This window comes from Sciurus vulgaris, assembly GCF_902686455.1.
Source record: "Sciurus vulgaris genome assembly, chromosome: 10".
NCBI lineage: Eukaryota > Metazoa > Chordata > Mammalia > Rodentia > Sciuridae > Sciurus > Sciurus vulgaris.
The window spans coordinates 120,053,385-120,077,078 of NC_136470.1; the positions used below are offsets into that span (position 1 = coordinate 120,053,385).

General features: G+C 34.6%; 1 protein-coding gene and 1 pseudogene across 2 annotated transcripts in view; both read left to right on the forward strand.

The window, feature by feature from the left end:
• The window catches only part of DNAJC13 (DnaJ heat shock protein family (Hsp40) member C13), a 123,763-nt gene that overhangs the window by 62,969 nt on the left and 37,100 nt on the right, over nt 1-23,694 (forward strand). The window contains exons 27-39 of the mRNA XM_079101268.1: nt 2,716-2,820; nt 3,769-3,971; nt 5,032-5,116; nt 7,844-7,998; nt 8,505-8,550; nt 10,330-10,484; nt 11,834-12,035; nt 13,801-13,916; nt 14,723-14,801; nt 16,097-16,232; nt 21,375-21,559; nt 21,980-22,054; nt 23,091-23,210. Of these exons, the coding sequence (XP_078957394.1) occupies nt 2,716-2,820; nt 3,769-3,971; nt 5,032-5,116; nt 7,844-7,998; nt 8,505-8,550; nt 10,330-10,484; nt 11,834-12,035; nt 13,801-13,916; nt 14,723-14,801; nt 16,097-16,232; nt 21,375-21,559; nt 21,980-22,054; nt 23,091-23,210 (1,662 nt within the window). The remainder of the gene's footprint in view (nt 1-2,715; nt 2,821-3,768; nt 3,972-5,031; nt 5,117-7,843; nt 7,999-8,504; nt 8,551-10,329; nt 10,485-11,833; nt 12,036-13,800; nt 13,917-14,722; nt 14,802-16,096; nt 16,233-21,374; nt 21,560-21,979; nt 22,055-23,090; nt 23,211-23,694) is intronic.
• On the forward strand, nt 18,054-20,569 carry LOC306670431 (citrate synthase, mitochondrial-like; annotated as a pseudogene). The gene is made up of 2 exons: nt 18,054-18,128; nt 19,187-20,569. The product of its transcript is annotated as a citrate synthase, mitochondrial-like (transcript).

The following is a 23,694-nucleotide window of genomic DNA, read 5'->3' on the forward strand; positions in this document are numbered from 1 at the left end:
ACGGGAGAGCTATCTATCTTCTAAGGTCCTCAGTTTCTTTCTTTAGTGTTTTATAGTTTTCATTGCAGAGATCTTTCACCTCTTTTGCTAGATCGAGTCCCAAGTTTGTTTGTTTGTTTGTTGTTGTTGTTTTTTGAGTCTGTTATGAATGTGATAATTTCCCTAATTTCTCTTTCAACTGATTGATCATTGATGTATAAGAATGCAGTTGATTTATGGGTATTAATTTTGTATCCTACTTCTTTGCTGAATTCATTTATGAATTCTAGAAATTTTTTGGTGGAGTTTTTTGCGTCTTCTAAACATAGGATCATGTCATCAGCAAACACATAGTTTGAACTCTTTTTCTTATTAGTATCCCTATAATTTCTTTCTTTTGTTTAATAGCTCTGGTTAAAGTTTCAAGGACTATGTTGTATGTTCTAAATTAGACTAAATGATTTCAGTCTTTCTCCATTTATAATGATTTTTGGCCTTGGGTTTGTCATATATAGCTTTTACCATGTTGAGGTATATTCCTTCTATCCCTAGTTTTTCTAGTGTTTTAAATGTGAATGGATGCTGTATTTTGTCAAGTGGTTTCTCTGCAAGCTTTGCCTTTAGGAACCTACAGGCCTATTGAAATCAGCCAAGAGAATAAAGCATCCAGTGTACTGAATGGTTTTTTCGGATAGCTAGCTTATAAAAGAGAACTGTACTTAGCATGTTTAATTTTTTTTCTTTATTTATTTACTTTTGTTTTGGGTTTGTTAATTTTAATTTCCTGTTGTAAGGAGATGTGGGATTTTGCAGTTTGGATTTTGTTTTAATTGTGACCAGTGCTGTTTGAACATTTAGAGTATGGGCATTTTCTGTTACCAGGCAAAATCATAAATGCTTATATGCTATTATGGAATACTGGTACCTAGTATATTATGCACAATACATTTATACTTTAAATCCCCAATAACTCCCATTATGTCGTTACCATCATTTTCCCATTTTACAATGAGGAAACTGAGGGACAGAGAGAGACTAAGTACATTACCAAAGGCTGTCCTACAAATGACAGTTAATGTTAGATCCCAGAAGTCTATGCTCTTAACCATGTTGCTATATTTCTCTATATGAATCTAACTGGAAACTGATAGTTAAGGGGGTATTTTAAAACCATGTTTTACTAAAATATACTAATTACATGAAATTTCTGGTGGGAGTGTGGAGAAAAAAGGTAACTCATGTATTGTTCATGGGACTACAAATTAGTATAGCCACTTTGGAAAGGAATATGAAGATTTTTCAAAAGAATAGGAATGGAACCACTGTATGACCCAACCATCCCACTCCTTTGTTTTTATCCTAAAGAACTAAAATCAGCATACTGTAGTAATGCAGGCATATCAATATTTATAGCAGCTCAATTTATAACAACCAAGTTACAGAACTAACCCAAGTATCCATCAATAGATGAATGGATAAAGAAAATATGGTATATACACACCATGGAGTTTTAGCCATAAAAAAGAATGAAGTCATGGTATCTGCTGTTAAATGGATGGAACTGGAGAACATGATGCTAAATTAAATAAGCCACACTCAAAGTCAAGGGTTGAATGTTTTCTTTCATATGTGGAAGCCAGAGGAAAAAGAAAAGGAGTTAAAAAGGATCCTCACAAAAATAAAAAGGAGATCAATAGATTATATTAAAGGGATGGAGAAGGGAGGGAAAGTAGGAGGGTTTTGAGGAGTACTGAGGAACACAAGCTACTAAATTGAGCTATGTTCATGTATGAATATACCATCATGAATTCCACTTTTACATGCAATTGTAATATACTCATTTAATAATAGATGGGACATCATTAGATGGGAGTAGAGCAAGGGAATGGGGGGGAGGTGAAGAGAGAAAGGGTAGATACTAGAGAATGAGATTGATCAAATTGTGTGCATATATGAATGTTGCATAATGATTCCACAATTATATATAATTATAATTCAATAAAAATAAATTCCTTCCTCATAAAACTTGAAAGAGAAAATTATAAGAATTGTCTCTAATGTTAAAAGAGAAGATTGTGATAAACCGAGGTTTGCAGATCTTAATTGGCTTTATATGTAATTCTGGAACTGGACTCCAGTCTGAACCAAAAATGGTTCAAGATGCTCTGTACCACCACATGGGCAGGTTACACTTACAACCAGAGAAAAGAAAGTAACATTCAAACTATGAAAGTTGGGTACAGAAACAGCCCAATTAGTTACACTTTGCATCTGTCTTATTGAACATGTTTGAATATTTGTTTGTAACTATGGTTGACTAAAGTTGTGATTGAGATGATTAACTATCATAAGAGTAGATTGCAGTATGTTTATGTGTGAAGTTAGATTTCTGTACAGTATATATGTAGAGATGTTTAGGACAGACCTAAAATATGTATGAAGGCAGCTTCCTGAGAACTTATTAATGATCATAGGAAATGTAGATGTTTTGAATTTAATGTAGACTGTTAAATGATTTAGGAAAACATTTATTTCAGATGCGTGTTTGAAAGGAAATAGCTTTTTTTTTTTTTTTTGGTTATTAGGTTAGGTATTTAATTCTTAAATATTAAAATAAGGTCACCTAAACTTTCAAATTGAATTCTAAGTGGGAAATAAACTCCCAATTTTTTTTTATGATATGTACCCCCTTAGATTTCTGTGTTGCAAAATAACTAAAATCTTTTTAAAACTTAGAGCAATGTAATTGAAGCTGCGCCAGACATGAAGAGGGAGAGTGAAAAGGAATGGTACTTTGGCAATGCAGATAAGGAAAGGAGTGGCCCCTATGGATTTCATGAGGTATGTGTGTTAGAAAAGCTTTTTGTGACGGTCTCTGCCTTTCTTTTGCCCTCCTGCTTAGCACACATGGAGATGTGCAATATTTTAAAACTGATTTGAATTACTGCTAGCAGCTCTAAGGGCCCTGTACTTCATTTGCATGTGAAGGAGTAGATGGCTTGCCCTTCTGGAGAAGCTCACATCCAAACACAATTAATATCTTCAGGTCTCATTTAAAAATTGTTAGGGAGGTAACACTCAGGTTTTTCATGAATTTCTTTGTAACAATTGCTGTCTGTTGTCTATTGTTTTCTTTCTTTCTTTTCTTTTATTTTCTTCTCTTTTCTTCTCTTTTCTTTCTTTCATCTTTTTTAATACTGTAGTTTGAACCCAGGGCCTTGCACATGGTAGGAAAGCACTGTCTACCCCTGAGCTGCATCCCTAGCAGCAATTGCTATCTTAATAATTATTATCAGTGGTATGAACAAGTAAGTTTTAATATATATTCTTAACATTGAATATTGCCTGTTCAGTTCAATAACTAATGGCCAGTTTTCACTCTGCATCTGCAGTATTTGAATCCTAGTCTCTCATCCTCAGCCTCTGTGGCTCAGTGGAAATTTGGCCAAAGATGGTGTTGTGGAGGACCAAGCCTTCTTCTTTTATATCATTGGTCATTTTTCACTCTATCATTTTTACTCTTTCCAGTATTTCTTATATCCTGCAATTGACCTACTAAATGATTTTTTTCCTATTATTAGCCAAACTTGGGTTCCTAAAAGCTTGTCAGTAAAATCCTTTTTTTTAAAATAGTGAATTTGCATGTTTATTTCATAGTGTATTTCACTGATAGTGTATTACTATTTTATAGTGTCTCCCTCTTTCATATGTATTTACTCTGATAAAGAAAATATTGGCAAATTTTTCATTTTATTTTGTCTGTAATAATGATGCCTTTAATCAATTAAGATGCAAGAATTATGGACCAAAGGAATGTTAAATGCAAAAACCAGATGCTGGGCTCAAGGCATGGATGGATGGCGACCACTTCAGGCAATACCCCAGCTTAAGTGGTGTCTGTTAGCCAGTGGACAGGCTGTACTGAATGAAACTGATCTTGCTACCCTCATATTGAACATGTTGATCACAATGTGTGGATATTTTCCAAGCAGGTAAAATATAATTAATGTTTTCATGATTAACAGAGCATTCAAAAATATCTTCTTGTCCTCACTGGTATGGATACTTCCTCAGTAACATGGGATTACTTTGGCTACTTAAAACATAGGTGTCCTATTTGTGGCCTTGGGGGAGTGCAGCTTTGGCCTTTAGGACTTTTTAAAACAGATATAAAGGAATACTTTGGAAATTATTGATAAAGTAGCTGAAAAGCAACCTTCTGTGGGAAATTTCAAATAATAAAAAAACTGAGACCTACGAACTGTGCTTAGCAGTGGTAACAATTTGTATGTGAATTAGGTATGAATATTTTGAAATAGATATACTATAGTCCATAGTTGGTGGTGATCTCCTTATCTTTCGTGTTAGTATTCCTGGTATAGCAGTGTTTCTAGGCCCACGTTTTGCTCCACTTGACTAGTGAAGGTGAGGATGCATTCTTCTGTGGCAGTCATACTTACAACTCGTGCACAGAACTTTTAAATCTTTATAAAATACTTGCATATGTGTCCTTTTGTTTTATTACCAAACTAATGATACCTGGTGATGGAAATTATTGAGAAAATGTCACATTTTATGATGCTCAAGATGTTCATGGTTCTAGTTCTCCTTAAAAATTAGACTAGACTCAAAACCTATACAACTAAGCATTTAGAAGTAATATGACATTAAAATTAACTCTGTATTTGGAAAATACTGACTATAGTTAACTTAAAATTTATATTTATGTGACAAAGTTTGATATGCCCTTTGGGGGGACTATCCACTGACAATGTGTTGGACAACACAAAGTTTAATCAATTAAATAATAAATAAGAGTCTTTGGCTCTTCTAGGGTACTGTTTTTCAAGGAAATCTTATGGAAGGAAATGAAGTCATATTAAACAGCCAAATAGATTTAAACCAAAATACCTAATCATGTTCCCAGCTGTATGAGAGCTTAGTCTTCATTAACAAAAAAGTAAGGTAACCTGCTTCATGCCTAGTAGAATGCTCTGAACATACAAATTTTAATAAATATATTAAACATTGACCTTAGAAAATATTTTCTAGGGATCAAGATAACGCCATTATTCGGCCTTTACCCAGAGTGAAAAGACTACTATCAGACAGCACTTGCCTTCCCCATATTATTCAGGTGAGTTCCTTCTATGTTATCCAACTGGGAACAGTATTTTAAGAATTATTTTCTTTTATTTAATTTTATTCATCCTCATCTTTATTCTGTTGTGGTCTGTTTTGTTTTTTGTTTGTTGTTGTTGTTTGTTTTTTTCCCCCTGGTAACTGAAAGGTGCTTTCTAGTTTGTAGTGCAGGTTGATATTAACTGTTAGGGCTGCTGTCACAGAGAGACATGGAGGCTTATACTATAACAGATATCTAGCACATGCCTCAGATTTTGACTGCTCTCAGTTACATGGTTTTGTGTGCAGCAACTAATGATTCAAAGAATCGAGTTGGAATTATGTAGGATTTACTAAAGATATTTCCCTTTTTCTTCATTTTTCTGATCTTTTCAAATTAAATTACCTAAACTCAGATTAGGATTAGACACAAATAAATGAGGTTCCAGAGACTTCATAGGTAGACATTTCCCTCCTGTCAATTATTTTTGTCAAGTCTGATTTTTTATACCTTAACAACACATGGCTTAAGAGCTTTGCTAGTAATTTGTACCATTTGTACATTAGTGAGGGAGGAGATAGTGACTCAATATGTGTATTTTTATAATCATATATTACTATTAAGTGCCTGTGGTAATCACTGATACTTAAAAAGATGTGTACAAGAACAAAGGTTTTTTTGTTTGTTTTTTGTTGTTGTTTGCTAACTGTTATTAAGCATACCAGCATTTAAAAATTTGTATGCTTTTCTATTGTGGGCATTTCTGTTCAGACCTTTATATGAAAGAGCACCGTAATTATTATTTCTTTAAACCACTACCACCTCACCCCAGAGGACCATGTAAACGTGTTTGTGAGGGGACTTGTTTTCTGTGTTGGACCTTCTCAACATGTAGATAAAATGCTATACCCGGAAAATCAGCATGTCCCAAACATGTTTTCAAGACTCGTGAAACAAATAAAATAAATGCATTAAATTTTAGGCCAGGAGGAGATGACTAAAAAGCTTTTAAGAAATAGAGTAGTAAAACATGAAACTTGGGGGAGATGGAGAAGTATCTGTTTTCATTAACCAGAAACTTTAGCACCATCTGAACAAAGTGAGAGAAGAATTATAATTCTAGCTTCTTTTAATATTGTACACCTTCTCTGTTTTCTATACTGAGTTCAAAAAATGTTTCTTAGAAGTCCCCCCCCCCTCTTAATTTCTGTATTTTAGCATACTGTAGTCTTGCTAAAACACGGGTAGCTATAGTAGTTTTCAGAAAGAGTATGTACATTTGTTGGAAAGGGATTTCTATACTTCATTTGACTTTAAGAATTGCCACCAGTTTCACCATCAGATATAACTTTGAAATTTTTAGAGCGTTTGACAATACAGTGAGTTTTCTGGTATAGTGACAATATGAAATACTCTGGTTTTTGCTTGATATTTTCCATAACATCAAATCTTGAACTCTACTAGAGAAAACCCTATGTGACACTTTCTTAATTTTTCCTTTCTAAAATATGTCATAGTATGAAACACTTAAGTTATGTACTTTGCTGCATAGACAAGACACCAAAGCACCAAGAAATTTATGTTGTTTACTTAAAAGATATAGCTCTTCTCACTTCTGAGAATGAAGAACTTTGCCCATGTAATCTGGATTTGGTACTTAGTTCTTTATTATTTTGTTGTTTTTACTGACAGCATTTGACCCAAAATTGGAGACTATTTGGAAGCAAGTATTTAAAGAAAATTGAAGTACCACCTTTATTAAGTTTCAGAGATAAAATTCTTAAATTTTTTTTATCAGCTGTTTATAACAATTCTGTATGGTTTTAGTTAGCCCAGATTCATGGTAGATTTTCCTTCAGTATTTCTAGTTTAGATTTTTGGAAGTCGTATCTTTCGGTACTTAGAGTAAAAGTACCGTGTTCTACTTCTGGTATTTGTTTTAGCCTCTTGCCTTTAGTACCATTTCTAAATCTACTTTTTATTGCCATTTCATTTATATTTCTTCAGTACTCTGCTCCTTGAGTATCTTAAGTAGCATTCATGGCATTTTTCATGTTAACTCACTTGAACAAAAACTCACCCAATATATAGCTAGGTTTTTTTGTTTTCTGCATTTTCCTTATTATTATTAAGGGCAAAACCCATTTAGGAACATTTTCAAACAGGAATCAGTTTTACCTGTAAAATTATGACAAAACTAGCTTTAGGCCTATTAGGGATTTTTCTGAGTATCATTTGATCAATTTTCAACTGATACTTTGCTATCTGCACTAAATGTTTTAGAATAAATCCTTTTTTTTTTTTTTTTTTCTTTTTTCTTTTTGTATTAGGGATTGAACCCAGATGTGTTTTAACCACTGAGCCACATCCCCAGCCCTTTTTTTTTTATATTTTACTTAGAGATAGCGTCTTGCTGAGTTGCTTAGGGCCTCACTAAGTTGCTGAGACTGAACTTGGGATCTTCCTGCCTTAGTGGGATCCCAAACCACTGGGATTACAGGCATGCACCACTGTGCCTGGCTAGAATAAATCATTTTCAAATCTGATTTGAGTCTAGTAGACAAGCTTACTGAATTGCATGGGTTTTTATTTTATAACTTACATAAGAAACTGTAACCTCAAGTTAGGATGTGTGTGTGTGTGTGTGTGTGTGTGTGTGTGTGTGTGTATGTGTCTAAAATGAATAATGATATTGCAGTTTTTTATAACTTAGTAACCAGAACATTTTATTCCCATCTTCAGTTACTGCTGACCTTTGACCCTATCCTTGTTGAGAAGGTTGCTATTTTGTTATACCACATCATGCAAGATAACCCACAGTTACCTCGTCTTTATCTGAGTGGAGTGTTTTTCTTTATCATGATGTACACTGGTTCCAATGTACTTCCTGTTGCTCGGTAAGAACTTTAAAGATAATTTCTGTTAAGCAGCTATCTGAATTAAACACAGGGAGATTTATGTATTGAACTTCATCAGTTTTTATCATTGCTTTAATTTTTGATCATAAAAGCTACCTAACTTCATTTCTACAAATTTGGAAAGTAGGATGGGGGGAAATTACTTAGAATTGTACCACTTTACCACATCTAATCTAAGAATTTTAATATTTTAACATATATTTAGTTAACTGTATTCATATTATACATGCAGTTTGACATTTTGCTTTCTTACAGATACTAAGTAATCTTCATATTGTTTGTTGCATAGCTTTATATGACCACACTTTAAAAATCTTTGTAGCACATTGAAGTTCTTGTCTTAATCAGAAATTGGATAATTTGGGAATATGGATTTGTGAATTGCCTTTCTGACTATTTTTAATCTATAAAAGATCAAGTTTTTAGAAACCTAATATCACTAAAACCAAATGTCTCTATATCTGACAGGTGATTTTTCTTTCTAGGTTTTTGAAATACACACATACCAAACAGGCTTTTAAATCAGAGGAGGTAAGCCAGTTTAACCCTCTGAATACTTAATACTGAGTAAACTGTCTTGGCACCATAGTTTCCTGAGATATGTCTGTTTAGTAGGTTATAAGGCCTGAGGGAAGGCACTGTTTTATTCATTGTTTTACATTCTTTGTGGTACCTTGCACACCAAACAAAGCTAAAATTTTCAAGGAAAAGAAATGTTGCCTTTTGGACTTACATTGAAGTTACAGGTAGGAATTATATCGTGATACCTCTATAACTGTAAGTTGTTCTCTTTAAGTAAGATTTAGATTAATGATTTTTATAAATATTTCATTATATACCTCAGTCTCTATAATTGACTAAGATTCAGTAAGACTTCAACCTTCTTTTTATTCAGATCCCATGGTAGAAGAAGTGCTCGCTTCCATTCTTGAAGCTACTCAGTTTTTCACATACTCTCAAATGCTCTTGCCATTTTACTGAGGAGGAAAATTAGGAAGCCAAAAAAAGATGAGAATTACCCAGGTAGCCTAGCAACCTGAAACTTCATTACCAATTTTTGTAGAGATTTTTATTGTCAAAACAACTGAGGAATATTTCAAAATTTGTCTTTCCACCAATTTTACCCAAAACAAATGGAATAATAAACCAAAGCCAAACACTATATAGAAACTAAAGACTGTTATACCACATTGACAATAGGTACTAACCAAACCGTAGGGCTTATAGAATAGCCATTGAAGCCCTAAATATTAATCCATTTGTCTAATAATATAAAGTGACACGACAGTATAATTTCCACAGCTTTGGTTAAATAGGAAATGAAAAATATAAAAAAGGTTTTATAAAAATTGTCTCTAATGACACTACCTTAACATAGTATTAGGCATTTTGGGTATTCTTTCTTCTTCCTTGATGTACTGTGCAGTAATACTTGTGTAATATTCAAATATTGTATGAGAAATTACATAATTTCACTTAAGTATTTTGAATAATTACAGAACAGTATTTATAGCAAAATTCTGAATGCAGAAATTACCAGATAATAGTTTCAAAAACATGAAGATTTTTGTTGTCTAATTTGTCTTTGTACCAAGGGATAAAACCATGTTTGAGTTTATTCCCCCGTCTGTCCTATCCTAGAGAAGTGAAACATTTAAACTTGCCGAGAAGGAAATAAAAAAGAAAATTTATAGTTATTAGGATTTTTAGTTCCATCAAGAAAATAAGAGTATAAAATTTTTAGTTATGATAATTAGGATCATTAACCTAACTTCATTTGTCCAGCCAGAAGATATGAACTTGTCAACACAGTTAATTATAATTATTTTGAGTAGAAATTTTCCATCAAACTCCTAGTTACATTTCATGAGAATGACCTCTTTAAAATCTTTATGATCTTCTGAACTTGTTTTTGAAAACAGAAGAAACAGATACACGTAGGAACTGTAGCCAACAATGTAATCCCCAAAATACGTGATATCAGTCATCACAGGACCTTACTGTGTTGTTCACTACTGTTCAGCAAGGTCACATGCAGTCCTAAACAGCATTAGCAGCTAATGTTGAAAAGGTTAAGACTACAGCAAGGTGGGGGCTTCTCCATTTTACCTTGGAATTCATGCCAAGTCAGTTTGTCCCAGACATGTTCAACTTCACAATTTGCTACTTCCATCTAACTTGATAACGTATAAAAGCAGTTTGTTGGGTTGTGTTCTTTCCTGTAGTGTTCCCTAATCATCATTCATTGTCAGAAAATTGAAAGAGAACTTTAGTGTTTCTGACTACAGTTTATTTTTTTTGTTCTTAAAGACAAAAGGACAAGATATTTTTCAGAGAAGTATACTTGGGCACATCCTACCTGAAGCAATGGTTTGTTACTTAGAAAATTATGAGCCTGAAAAGTTTTCTGAGATTTTTCTAGGAGAATTTGATACTCCTGAAGCAATCTGGAGCAGTGAAATGAGGTAAATAATCAGTCCAATTATATTTTATACCCAGAATCATTGCTGCTGGTCATCTGTTTTGACTCCTGTTGAAAGAAATATCTTCACTAGTTTCCTGACATAAAACAACAGTAATTGTTGGTTCCAAATCAAGTGATGGATTTTGACAAGACCTTAAGCTTTTTGTTCTGACACGATTTGACAAAACTACTGTTACCTTAATAGAGCTTTATATGAGAGTACGGCCTCCTACCACTAATGCTTCTTAAATCAGTTGATACAGCTTATAAGATTTTACAATGAACTGATAATATATATGGGAATAGTTAGCCATAAAATCAAGACACATCTCTTGGATGTTTGGAAGTGGGATTGTACTTCACTAATTAAAAACTGTGGCCCCGTAGAATGGATCAGACCACAGATACTCAAAATAAATTCAGATTGAATGCCCCTAGCCAGCACATTTTGACCTTTTTTGAGGGGTTTGCATTGCTAAGGAATGTCCTTACTAGGAAGGGAATGCCACAGGAGAAGCCTGTGGAAACACAGAAAAAGGAGAGGCCCAGAATTAGGTGGCAATGACGGGGCTCTGTCTAGGAAAGACTTGACAGTTCATAGGTCCAGGGTCAAGACTGCCTGTTTGTGGAGAAGCCCTTAGTGCTGTTCGTTAGATGGCATGTGATCTGAGTTACTCAACACCTCTCAAGCTGACTTCACACTCTCCATGCCACCTGCTGGTGATTATTGAACTTCTGGGGTAGAGTGACCTATCGGCTTGTCATATACTGTCCACTAATTTTATAATGTATTCTGTATGGCATTCATATTTTTCTTTGGGAAAAATACATATTATATAAATATGAATAAAATAGGAGCACTTTTTTGTTTGTGTAGTATTTTTCTTCTGAGACTTGCTAAGTTCTTATCTAAAAGATGAATCTCTCTGTACATTGACCAAATCAAGTTTCTGCTTATCCAAAGATCAGATAGGAAGTTAATTAACATAAATATTATGTCATGAGCTGCTTTGGAGTGATGGCAAGCTTCAGTTTCCTGTCTGAACCCTCGTACATAAAGACAGCTTGCCATTTAACCTTGTAGTGACTGATTTTTTTTTTTAACAGGACTGAGTATATCTCTGATATTTACAGGTAAATCTGAAGATAATTTTTTTCTATTGAGTGTTTTTACACAATAAGATTAGAATACCTTGAGTAACTTACTTTGAAGTTATCATATTAGGCCAATAATTAGTTTATTCTAGAGACAATACATGTGATTATCTTTCATGCTTACCTGTCTTAAGCTTCTCTCTAAAGTTAGATAATCCCATCAGAATGATTAAACAGAAGTTTCTGTGATTATAGGCGCCTCATGATAGAGAAGATTGCTGCCCATCTTGCTGATTTCACACCTCGTCTTCAGAGCAATACAAGAGCACTTTATCAATATTGTCCCATCCCAGTTATCAACTATCCACAACTAGAAAATGAATTATTTTGTAATATTTATTACCTCAAACAACTTTGTGATACACTCCGATTTCCAGATTGGCCAATTAAAGACCCGGTAAGTTAGTTCTGTTTGTGCCTTCTAAAACCATAAAAACAGCCTCGTAACACTTCTGGGTAGTTTTTCCTCCCATGATAAAAAGGATATTAGTATGAATTGACTTAAGTATTCTTATTTAGGCACTGGATAATATCTCAAAAAGTAATATTTTGAGAGAGTATTAAGAACTTTATGATTTTGATCTTGTGTAACAAAGACAAAATAAATTCCATGCATATAACACAATAATACTTTAATAGTTTGGCAATAGTTTACCTTTCTAGTAGGTTGATGAAACTCCTGGGTGTTGGGAGTTAGGCAATCTGAGATAGAGTTCAGCTTGGCCATTAATAGCTTTATTTAAAACATTACCTTATTTCTCTAAGCCTCAGGTCTGGTCTCTAAAATGGCAGAAATAGCTGGGTACAGTGGCACATGCCTATAATCCTAGTGACTTGGGAGGCTGAGGCAGAAAGATTCCAAGTTCAAGGCCAGTCTTAGCAACTTAGCAAGACCCTATCTCAAAAAATAAAAAGAACTGGGGATGTAGCTCACTGGTAATGCACCCTAAGTTCAGTCCTCAGTACCAAAAATAATAATAATAATAACAGGTAAAAAGTAAATTAAATGGCAGTAATAGTTGTCTCGGGTGGTGGTTGTGAAGATTGAGAATTCACTTAAGCATAATTCCTGGCACACATAAATGGCATTAAGTGTGACCTGCTTATTTGTATAGTAGTGTGTGCTGTTTGCCTGTCCTTTCTGTCCTTGGAACCCCATTAACCTGAGCCTTTGTATATCTTTGAGGAACCTAGAATGAAATAGGCCTGGGTGCCCATGTTGTTCTGTTACTGTAGCAGAAATTACATCATCATTATTACCATCTAAAAGATTTCAGAGCAGTTGCCATTTGTACCACAAGTCTCTGCCTGTTTACAGTGCTCTTAACAAAGATAAGTGGACTCTGGTACTTGTTCGGGATTCAACATGAAATGATACAAAACATATGGGCTTTTTAATCAGACGTAGGTTTGAATCCAGTTCCACCATTTATTAACTGGGACACACATAGCTATCTCTCAGAATCTCAATGTGTGTACTTGAAATTTTATATAAGAATCAAAGATTCTGTAGTCTGTAAAGCACCTAGCTCTTTGGCATACAGTATGCAGTAAATACTAGTCTTTTCTTCCCACTTAATACCAGCTCCTTTGAATTTACTATCCCTTACATTTGTTTGAATGCCAGCATACCTGTAATTAATTGTTAGATCATCTTGTAAAGCATACCATAGTATACTAATTTTCTACTAATTTCAGAGTTTTCCATATTTTCTGAGCATTTCTTTAAAAATTAAGGGTAAAGATAAATTGGCAGAGAATTTAAAAATCACTTTAAAAATAGAGGAAATAGCCGTGTAACAAACAAATACCTTGCTACCTAAATATATTACAGTGTTAAGAAGGTAGTTTTGGGTTTATTTGTATTTCAGAAAGCTGTTGATTTGACAGTCTAAAAATTCTGATTTTAATCAAGCATTTTATAACTTAAAAGTTTTTGGGGGGACTGGGGCTGTGACTCAGGGGTAGTGCACTGAGGCACTGGGTTCCATCAATCCTCAGCACCACATAAAAAATAAATAAATAAATAAATAGATAGATAGATAGATAGATAGATAGATATTGTGTCTATCTACAACTAAAAAAAGAATATTTTTTTAAAAAATTATACTTGGTAATTGTTTTACGTTAATAGATATAAACTTTAATCCTCTGTCTTTAAGGTTAAGCTTCTAAAAGATACCCTTGATGCCTGGAAGAAAGAAGTAGAAAAAAAGCCACCCATGATGTCAATAGATGATGCTTATGAAGTGCTTAATCTGCCTCAAGGACAGGGGCCGTGAGTTATTTTTAGTATTAAAATAGTAAATGTCTGCCTTACCTTAAAATACAAATATCAGAGATGAGATGATATTTAAACCAACCATTTTTTAAATTTTTTGTCTATTCTTTGATATTCATGCTTGGGACTAACTTATGCATGTGACTTTCACATATTGCAGTTTATTAACCAAATTGCATTCTTCTGTTCTATTAATTGAAATAATATATGCAGAGTCCCTTCCACTGTTATCTGAGACGTGGTACTACTCACTCACATATTTGTGTTTGCTCTCCCTCTTCCAATCTGTTTTATGCATGAAGAAGAGATTTTGTAGCAGTAGACCTGGGACCCTAAATGATGGACTAGAAAAGAATGCAGATACATTTTAGTAATTTGTAGTAGCTGAGAAATATTAGTAAAAAATGGGTTAAAGACATTTTCTTAAGTACAAACTAAAGTTTTTGTTCATTTTTAGCAACATTAATATTGCAGCTTAGAGAATGTAAATTGTCATTTTGAACATTTTGACAAGTAGGTTTTTAAAAATATATTTTATTAGTTCTTCAAACCCCAAATATAGTTTGATATTTTAAAGTGAATGATAACTTTGCACAGGGAACTTTCAGGTTTTAATCTTTGACCTGTAAAGATAACATATAAGACATAATCCTATTTAAGGCTTACTGAATTTAATTTGATGCCTAATACATGATCACATAAAATTCCTGAGTAAGATTCTTAAAACATCACTTTATATGATTGCGTAAACATTTTTTTCTCATACTCTACTGAATTCATTAAAAAAATTTCCTACTTAACAGGCATGATGAAAGCAAGATTAGAAAAGCTTACTTCAGACTTGCACAGAAGTACCACCCTGATAAGAATCCAGAAGGGAGGGTATGTGCTTCCTTTGGGTTATCTTTGGGTTTAGGGGTTGACTTCCTTTTGCTTTGGTATTATTTAGTAGTAAAGTTATCTCCTGTGTGAGAACTTGTCATAGCATATGTTCAGTGCATGTTTAATAAGTTTCTATCCTGTGTGATTAGTCCTCCCTCAGTTTACCAAAGGGATCTCCTTTGGACTCATAGCTCTCTCCTTATCCATCTCTGAGAATTAACTCTAATAGGCAGTCATAAAAGTAATTAAAAGTTAGGATTATGGGTGAACTTTAATTCATTTATAGGTAGTAACATTGCTTTCCACATTGCTTTGAGTGATTTATGTAATTTTTTCTAATGACATTCAACTCCATAGCATTCTTCTAACTGAAGAATAGAAAATTTGGTTCAGATTTTAATTCATCTGCTGCCAGTATCCCCTGATTCCACCTTGTCCAATGAGAATTCATAAAAGATGAAGTCACTTAAGAACCACTATAACTGGGGACTAATAATTTATTGCTAGAAGCTTGGGATAATTTCTACTGATTTCAAGTCAGTGGTTTTCATTAAAAACACAGTATTCCTGAACAGGAAGACATGATATTGAAAAAGTGCCACTTTTATATGTGTAAGCCTGGGTGGTGGTGGTTTATTTTTTGGGGCTTTTGTAGCAATTCAGATTCATATGAGAAAAAGAACAATCAAGATAGGAAGAAAACTTAAAATCATTTGTTAAATTGCTAGACACTAAAACAGCTATAATAGTAAAACCAATTGAAACTGACACAACAATGAATATATAAATCCATGGGACATAATATAGATAGGGTACTTATTTAAGAGCATAGACTTGTGAGTCAGAAGCTTGGGATAATTAACTCTACCATCAATTGACTTTGTGTTTCTAAGCAAATTACTTACTATCACTGAGTTGTAATAAATAATTTACACACCTTATGTAGCTATTTTGAGAATAAAATAATGGCATTTAGCTCAGTGCTTGGCATAATGGTCAATAAACTAGTTTATTTTTCTAAATTCTATCATGTAAGAGTTTAATATGATAAACTTAGATATATTTTAAGTTCTTATTTGAAGAGTTTTTTAGCAAATTATATATTGAGTTCATAGTTATTTGGGAAAAAATAAATTTCACCTTAACAGTATACCCACTAGATTCCAGTTGGAATTAATTCCTTAATGTAAACAATAAAATAATAAAGAAGGTATTGGTAAATTATAAGCCAACTGATTCCTGTTGTGATTTGAGATCATCCAAATTAAAATTTAATTATCTTTGATTATACATAGGATATGTTTGAAAAAGTAAATAAAGCATATGAATTTTTGTGTACCAAATCAACAAAAATAGTGGATGGACCAGATCCAGAGAATATAATTTTAATTCTGAAAACACAGAGCATCCTCTTCAACCGTCATAAAGAAGGTAAGACATCTGTTACCACAAATTTTAATTTATCACCCAACTAATTCTACCTTTTTTTTTTTTCCTATAAAATCTTCAGATAGGTTTAGAATTATTGCAAAAGATCATTGGAATCACTTTTCTTTCCCCCATACTGGGGATTGAACCCAGGAACTCAGCTGCAGCACAACCCATTTTATAATTTTGAGAAATGATCTTGCTAAGTTGCCCAGGCAACCTCAAACTTGGATCCTCCTGTCTCAGGCTCTAGAGAAGCTTGGATTACAGGTGTGCACCACCACACCTGGCTATGAAATTGCATTGATATGGTCAGAGCTGTTTTCTAAAGACCCAAAAGTACCTTCCCCATCTTACCTGTGTTTTTTAGTATTTTGCATTTCCCGCAAGTTTTTGTTACTCCTTCCTAAATTACATTTCCATTTCATGGAGCTACATGGTTAGTTTTTATGTTTAGGCATTTAGCAGCAAACATCTTAAATGAAATCTAAAATATTAAATGGAATTTAGAATTAAAGGATCGTTTAATGTTGTTCTTAAATTACATATAAAAGACTGACTCTCCTTACTCCAAAAGGCTCAGAAGATTGAAAATACCAAAACTATTCAGGTTTTTAGAAAGCAATTAAAACTGTTCAAGTGGTCCTGTACATCTTTTCACATCTCTCATTCTTTTGTATCACTCAAAATCCTCTGATCCCATGGGACAGTTTGAAAAACAGTGGTATCAGTGAGGTAGGTATGATTTCAGGGTATAGGATTAATTGGCATGTTTGCAAGACCATGGGGCAGTGATGCTGTATACTGGCAACTTTGACTCCACAATTTGAAATGAAACCAGGTCATGCCAGTACAAATATGCCAGCAGAGCCTTTATTAGGAAGGCTTTCCCTTAAGAAGGGGGAGACAGTTCCACCAAGAAAGTGTCAGACTGGCTCACTAGAACAAAAAAAGGAACTAGTTTTATTGACTGCAGGGGTGAACTTTAGGAAATTGCCCCTCATGAGTTAAGTGAAAGCACCTGGCTCTAATATGTGGTTAGTACTGTTTGAGAGTGGATAAATGAGGCACATTTGATATTTCAGGTTAAGGCGAGACTTTTTTTGATGGCTGTCAGGTTATGAGCAGAGGCCCAGGAGTGCATTTGCTCTTCGTTCTTATCTAAGTAGCTCTAACAGTAGCAGCTCAGAAAGCCAGGAGTTTGTTGAAAATATAATGCTTTGTTGGGGTAGCAGGAGTTGGGTTTGATATAGCAGGTGCACATTGACTTGGGAACTGAACTTGGCTTGCAGAACAAATGGAAGGCTCGTTTGCTATAGGATAATGCTGGAAGAGAAGGAAGAGGGTGGTAGAGATTTGAGTAAGTATGGGGAATGTTGAGTAATTGAAGACCAGATGGAGTTGTAGTTTTAAGTATTGGAGGGGACAGCTTGAAGATCTAGAAATTGATCATTAAGGAGAGCAGTGATTAATTGATTCACTCTTACTTATGAATTGAAGAGAACCATGTGTAAAATATTTTAGTTAAATGACACTACTAGTGCACATAATCAGCTTAGAAATCCTTTTTAAAACCACTTGATTATTTTTCAGTGGCTGATGACTATATTAGCCACAAGTTATTGTGACTCACTAGTTTACCTGTTGTCAAGGCTGTCTTCCAGTCTTCCCTTGAGGATGGGGATTCTGACTAATTCACAATTCTTTCTTATTTTATATATATATGTATGTATCTATATGTGTTGTAGTAGGAAAATAGGACCATTTCTAAAGGATCCTTTTTTGCTTTTTTTTTTTTTTTTTTTTTTTTTAACCATCTTAAAAATGAGTTTCAGTTTAAGGCAGATTATTGGTCAGCTTCAAGAGGCAAAAGGCTTGATTTCCAGTGGAATAACACAGGTACTTATAAAATCATGACAAATTAATTGGCATAGTCCTATCTAATAATTAGCTTTTTGGAAAACAGTAATTGTGCACCTGTGTATGCCAAATTTTACCTTCAAATTTGCTGACCAAACCATGGAATTAAACTGGGTGTGGTGGTGCCTGTAATCCCAGTGATTCTGAAGGCTGAGGCAGGAGGATCACAAGTTTTAGATCTGCTTCAGCAACTTAAAAAAATAATAAATAAAATGGGGTGTAGCTCAGTTGTAAAGTGCCCCTGAGTTAAAAAAAAAAAAACCCAATTTGTTTTTTTGCCCCACTACCAAAAAACCCCAAAAGGAAATAAAAAATGGAATTAACTAAATAAGAAATTTTATATTTTGTATTTCTAGTAACAAATTATATTCAGTATTTTCAAATGTTTAAGATAATTGATAACAAATAAAAGTACACTTGTCATTCAGAAAGCAGAATATAGAATACAAATAAAATGTCTTCTACAGTTGTTTTTTTTAAAGAGTTGTTTATCAAGAATGTTAATGATCAGATGAAAGTTTAAAAGATCACATGGGTAAAAGAAAGTAGGTATTCTGCACAGGATCAGAACATCTATATGGCAGCCTTATCCACCTGTTGCCTCGGCTTTTGGTACAGCGGTGGCTCCTGATTCTTTCGCATTTCTGTCCCCACCAGATCCTAGAGTTGCCTGATTGGTTTTACTCACTGCCACCACACAGCTCTTGGGAGCCAAGAACGCATCCTGTTTTGTTCTAGCTGCCCAGCATGCCAGTACTGCTTCCACAAATTTGAGAGACATATTGGCCAACCTGATACCTTAGGATCAGACCATAATTAAAGCATTCAGGCAGCAACATGGCAAGACAGTGGTGGGCCAAATCACTGAACATGATGTATGGTGGCATGAGAAGTATATGAAACATCCGTTCTTTCTTTTATTTTTTAATATTTTTTTAGTTGTAGATGGACACAATACTTTTATTTATTTATCTTCATGTGCTGAGGATCTAATCTAGGGCCTTACATGTGCATTCTACACTGAGCTGCAGCCCTAGCCCGAAACATCAGTTCTTGATCCTGATGAGGACATCTGTTTCAAAGGCCATAGTATCCCATCCCCAATGTCAGAAACTACTGCCTAAGGCTATGGGTGGGGAAGAACCCCTGCCTGAGGGCTTATTTTGACTGCTAGTAACTGGACAGATCCTAACAGAGGAACAGATATATCTTGGCTTTCAAAGAAGTGGGCAGAGAGGGCAACTCTGCCTCCTCACGTGGTCACCATGCTGGACAACTTTCCCACCAATCTATACTCCATGTCTCAACTCCGTGCAGCCATTATAGCCCTCAATAGTGAAAGTAATTTCACCCGTGGAATATTCTGAGGGTGTTTACCGAACCAAGTACTGGGAGTTAATATAGGAAGATTGTATGGATCTCATCGCAAAACTACCTTGTGTTGTTGCAAAGATCTACTGGAATCTATACTAGGAGAGCAGAAGTTTGGGGGCCATTGACTCTAAGCTAGACTGGTCCCACAATTTCACTCACATGATAGGCTCTACTGATGCTCAGTTCACTGAGCTCATGTGCTTATACCTCACCATCCACAGTGACGTGAACATAGCCCATACCAGCCACGGTGAGCAGTGTCCTATGGTACCCTTAACTGTCCTTTGCAGCATCCTTGAATTTCAGCAGGGTCTCTGCTTGGACTGGCAACTCAGGAAGTACTTGTCTAACACAACTACTGAAGTAAGTTGACAAAGATGTGTCAGATGAAGTTAAGAGACTACATCTGGATCACACTCAATTCAGGACAGGTTGTCCCAGGCTGTGGCCATGCAGTACTAAGGAAGACAGATCAACAATATTCCTGTCAATGAGAGTTTGCTCTGAAACACCTGCCTAATGACCCTATGTTCAAACTTGTTGCTCAACTGTATAAGATTGTGCACAATATCTTCCTGGAGCAGGGAAAGGCCAAGAAACCTTGACTGAACATAGATATTCACAATTGGGTGCTGCTATAGTACTGTGGCATGACAGAGATGAATTACTACACGGCAGTGTCATGGGCACTGGGTGTGCTGGCACAGCTCATCTGGAGCCAAGCCCTAGGCTTCCCTTTAGAAAGTCCCAAACCAAACAGATGGTTTGATGAAGTTTGTGGACTCCAAGTTAGTGTAAAACTGGAGACTTGGGGGAAACTGACTACCAGAAATTGAGGAAGCTTTAAAAAAAAAAAAAGAGATATATTTGTTTTGTTTCAGGGGGCCTTTAAAGATTTAAGATTAAGTTGTATCAAATGTCTTTGAAATTAAAATATAAATTAAGATGTTAAAAGCTTTTAAAAAAGAAAAACTATATGCCAAGTGAAACCAGAGTTAGAGATGAAGTTGGATTCTCTGCTGCTACAATTACAGCTTCACAGCAGGGAATCTCTCTGTTTTGATGCAGCAGAGCCCGGCTCCCTGCCAGTGACTTCTTTCTGGGTTCTTGTCTCACAAATTAAAAAAAAAAAAATGAAACCCACAGACAACAGAGAGTAAGAAAGAGTAAAGGAGTGGGATTTATTCAAGTGAGAAGTAAAGAAATGGGGGGAGGAAGGTAATAACAGGTTGCCAGCAAATATATTGGTCTAGGGATTAATACAGTACCAGGTAGAGTCATTGAGCACTATCTTTGCTCAACACATATTGGAAAAGCGCCGAGGCTATTGGTCTTTATCTATGCAAAAGAGGTATTAGAAAATTGAGTCTACCCTTCACTTGGGTCTGAGTCTGGCCTGCAGCCTGTTCCCTTTTCTCACTGTTCCAGGGCAAAGGAGTTGGTTGGAATGTGGAATATTTCTACAGGTTAATTTCACTGAGTGGATTTTACATTTTAAAAAGGCTTTTGTGGGTGGGGGGACATTACCCTAATTGCCTACCTGTGTTAATACCTATCTTATCTTGTTCACAAGTATAATTTTCCAGAAAAAAATATTTTTCTACTAGAAAAATTTTAGAGAAATCCACCAAACAAGTTTTCAAAGAGGAAAGATCCAAGGTATTTTATATTACATTTAATTTCTTGTTTTATAGACTGAGGTTAGGAGACATTTAAGATATCAAATATTTTCATTCTTTGTTTTTTAAGGCAACACAATTGAACATGTTATCAACATTAACTTAAAACCATTGCATGATCAGTTTTTGTTGTGTTTTTTATTTTCCCAGCACTAACTTTTGATTATTTCAGATTTACAGCCTTATAAATATGCAGGATACCCCATGCTAATTAGGACCATAACAATGGAAACTTCAGATGACCTCCTTTTCTCAAAGGAATCACCATTGTTGCCCGCAGCTGCAGAGCTAGCTTTTCACACTGTCAACTGTTCAGCCCTCAATGCTGAAGAACTCAGAAGGGAGAATGGGATAGAGGTAATATGAATAACCTTTGGGCTTATCTTTAAGCTAAAGAAAATTAAATGACAGGACAGAGAGAATCCACCCATTACAAATGCAGTTGATATGGTTTCTCCTTTAATTTATTCCAGCAGATAAAACAATATTCTCTATATTCTAGTACCAAAACTAAAAGTAGAAATGGAGCTTTATTTCTTAATGTGAATTTGAGAGTATTGTGTTCAAAATTGGTAAAGGTACTGTTGCTTACAAAGTAGCTTATAGGAATTCTTAAAAGGGACAGAATTTTAGGAGTCCTTGATGGTTTATTTAACACATTAATTAGTTACCAGATATCTAACACTTAAAGGTCATTTGTCTCTTAATCCTACTAGAAAACACCTTTCAGACTTCAAGTCAAAATGGAAAGTTAATGACTCATTTCTTTCTCTACAGGTGTTACAGGAGGCGTTCAGTCGCTGTGTAGCTGTCTTAAATCGCTCTAGTAAACCAAGTGACATGTCAGTACAGGTGAGGCTAAAACTTTGGTTCCAAGAAAGTTATATGAAAGCAATGCTTCACACTTAAACATATCTGAGAATAAACTAAGAGGGCTCATTAAAACTTGGTTTTCTGGCTTCCCACCCCCACTCTGCAGTTTTTTTCTGATTCAGTGGTTCTAGAGTGGGGTCTGAGAATGTGCTTTTCTAACAAGTTTCCAGGTGATGCTGCTGCTACTGATCTGTGTTTGTACTTTAAGAAGCAATGTACTAAAATCACTTTGTAGTATACTGGTCTAATTTTTTTTTTCCTTAGAGTATTTTGAACCCTTTTATCTTCATCACCAGCTTAAAATATTTGTCATTTTTGTCATTCTTGTTTCATGTATCTCCCTTGCCCTTTCCCTAATTTTCTTCTTTTACCTTTCTCCTCCATTCCTAGCATTTTAATTGGCTATTGTTTGTCAAGATTGTAATAGTGAACTCTTTGATGGAAAATTCATTAGGAATTCATTATGATTGTAGAGCATTTTTTTAATATGGCCCTTTGCTTACACTAGCAAAATTTAAAATGTAAAACAGTTGAGTATTGGTTTTTAAGTTTCATCCTGTGTTTCAAAGGGTTTTATATGAATTGTAATATTCTGTCATGGAAATAAACTAGATAAAAATACCTTGATCCAAAGACAAGGAAACTTTTCTTATAAAGGTCCAGAGAGTAAATAAATATTTGAAGATTTCACATTTTATCCAGTCTCTTAGATATTTTTGTGTTTTTTAATAATTCACTAAAAATTTTAAACTATTATTAGCTTATTGGTAGTGCAGAAACAAACCAGGATTGATTTGGCCCATAGCAAGCCACTGTAACCATAGTTTTCCAATATCTGCATCTGTAAGAAATCTGAATGAGAAAGACAATAACAATAGAAATGTTCTGTTTCGTTTTGGAGCATCATATATATCATTAACCATTATTCACAAATCTCTTTGGATTTGATTTCCACTGTCTTAAATAAGGCATGCACATGTGACTCCTTTTTTTCCCTCTGCTTTGTTGTCTGTAGGTTTGTGGACACATAAGTAAGTGCTATAGTGTAGCTGCTCAATTTGAAGAATGCCGAGAGAAGATCACAGAAATGCCTAGCATCATCAAGGATCTCTGTCGGGTGCTATATTTTGGCAAGGTAGAGTTCCTAATGATCTCTGGGTATAGTCAGCAATGGATTTTCCTTTCTAATAGCTAAATCCCCCATTTATAAGTAGGTTATAATTTTTATAATAATTATTTGCAAGTAATTTATTTGAAACTCAAAGCATTATTCACAGAAATTATGCTGTAAATGAAGGCTTTGTTCCCAACAGGCCCACAGAAAGTAAGTCTAGAGTGACATATGTAAAGGAAGTGGGTTTCACCTAATTTCCATCAAAGAGAGGCAGGGAGAAAAGAGAAAAAACTGGACTGAATAACTGTAATAAAATTAAAGGACCACATAAAACCTAAACTTAGGGTTCATTTGCATGTGGTTCCCTCCCAGTCCAAAACTGCTGAGGGCAGTTAGCTGAGAGGAGACACAGCTGGTGACTGAGCAGAAAGGGACTTCTTAGGTAACTGCGTAGAGTAAGTTGTGTTTAATATAACAGGATGGAGGTGCTGATCCTGGACTAAGG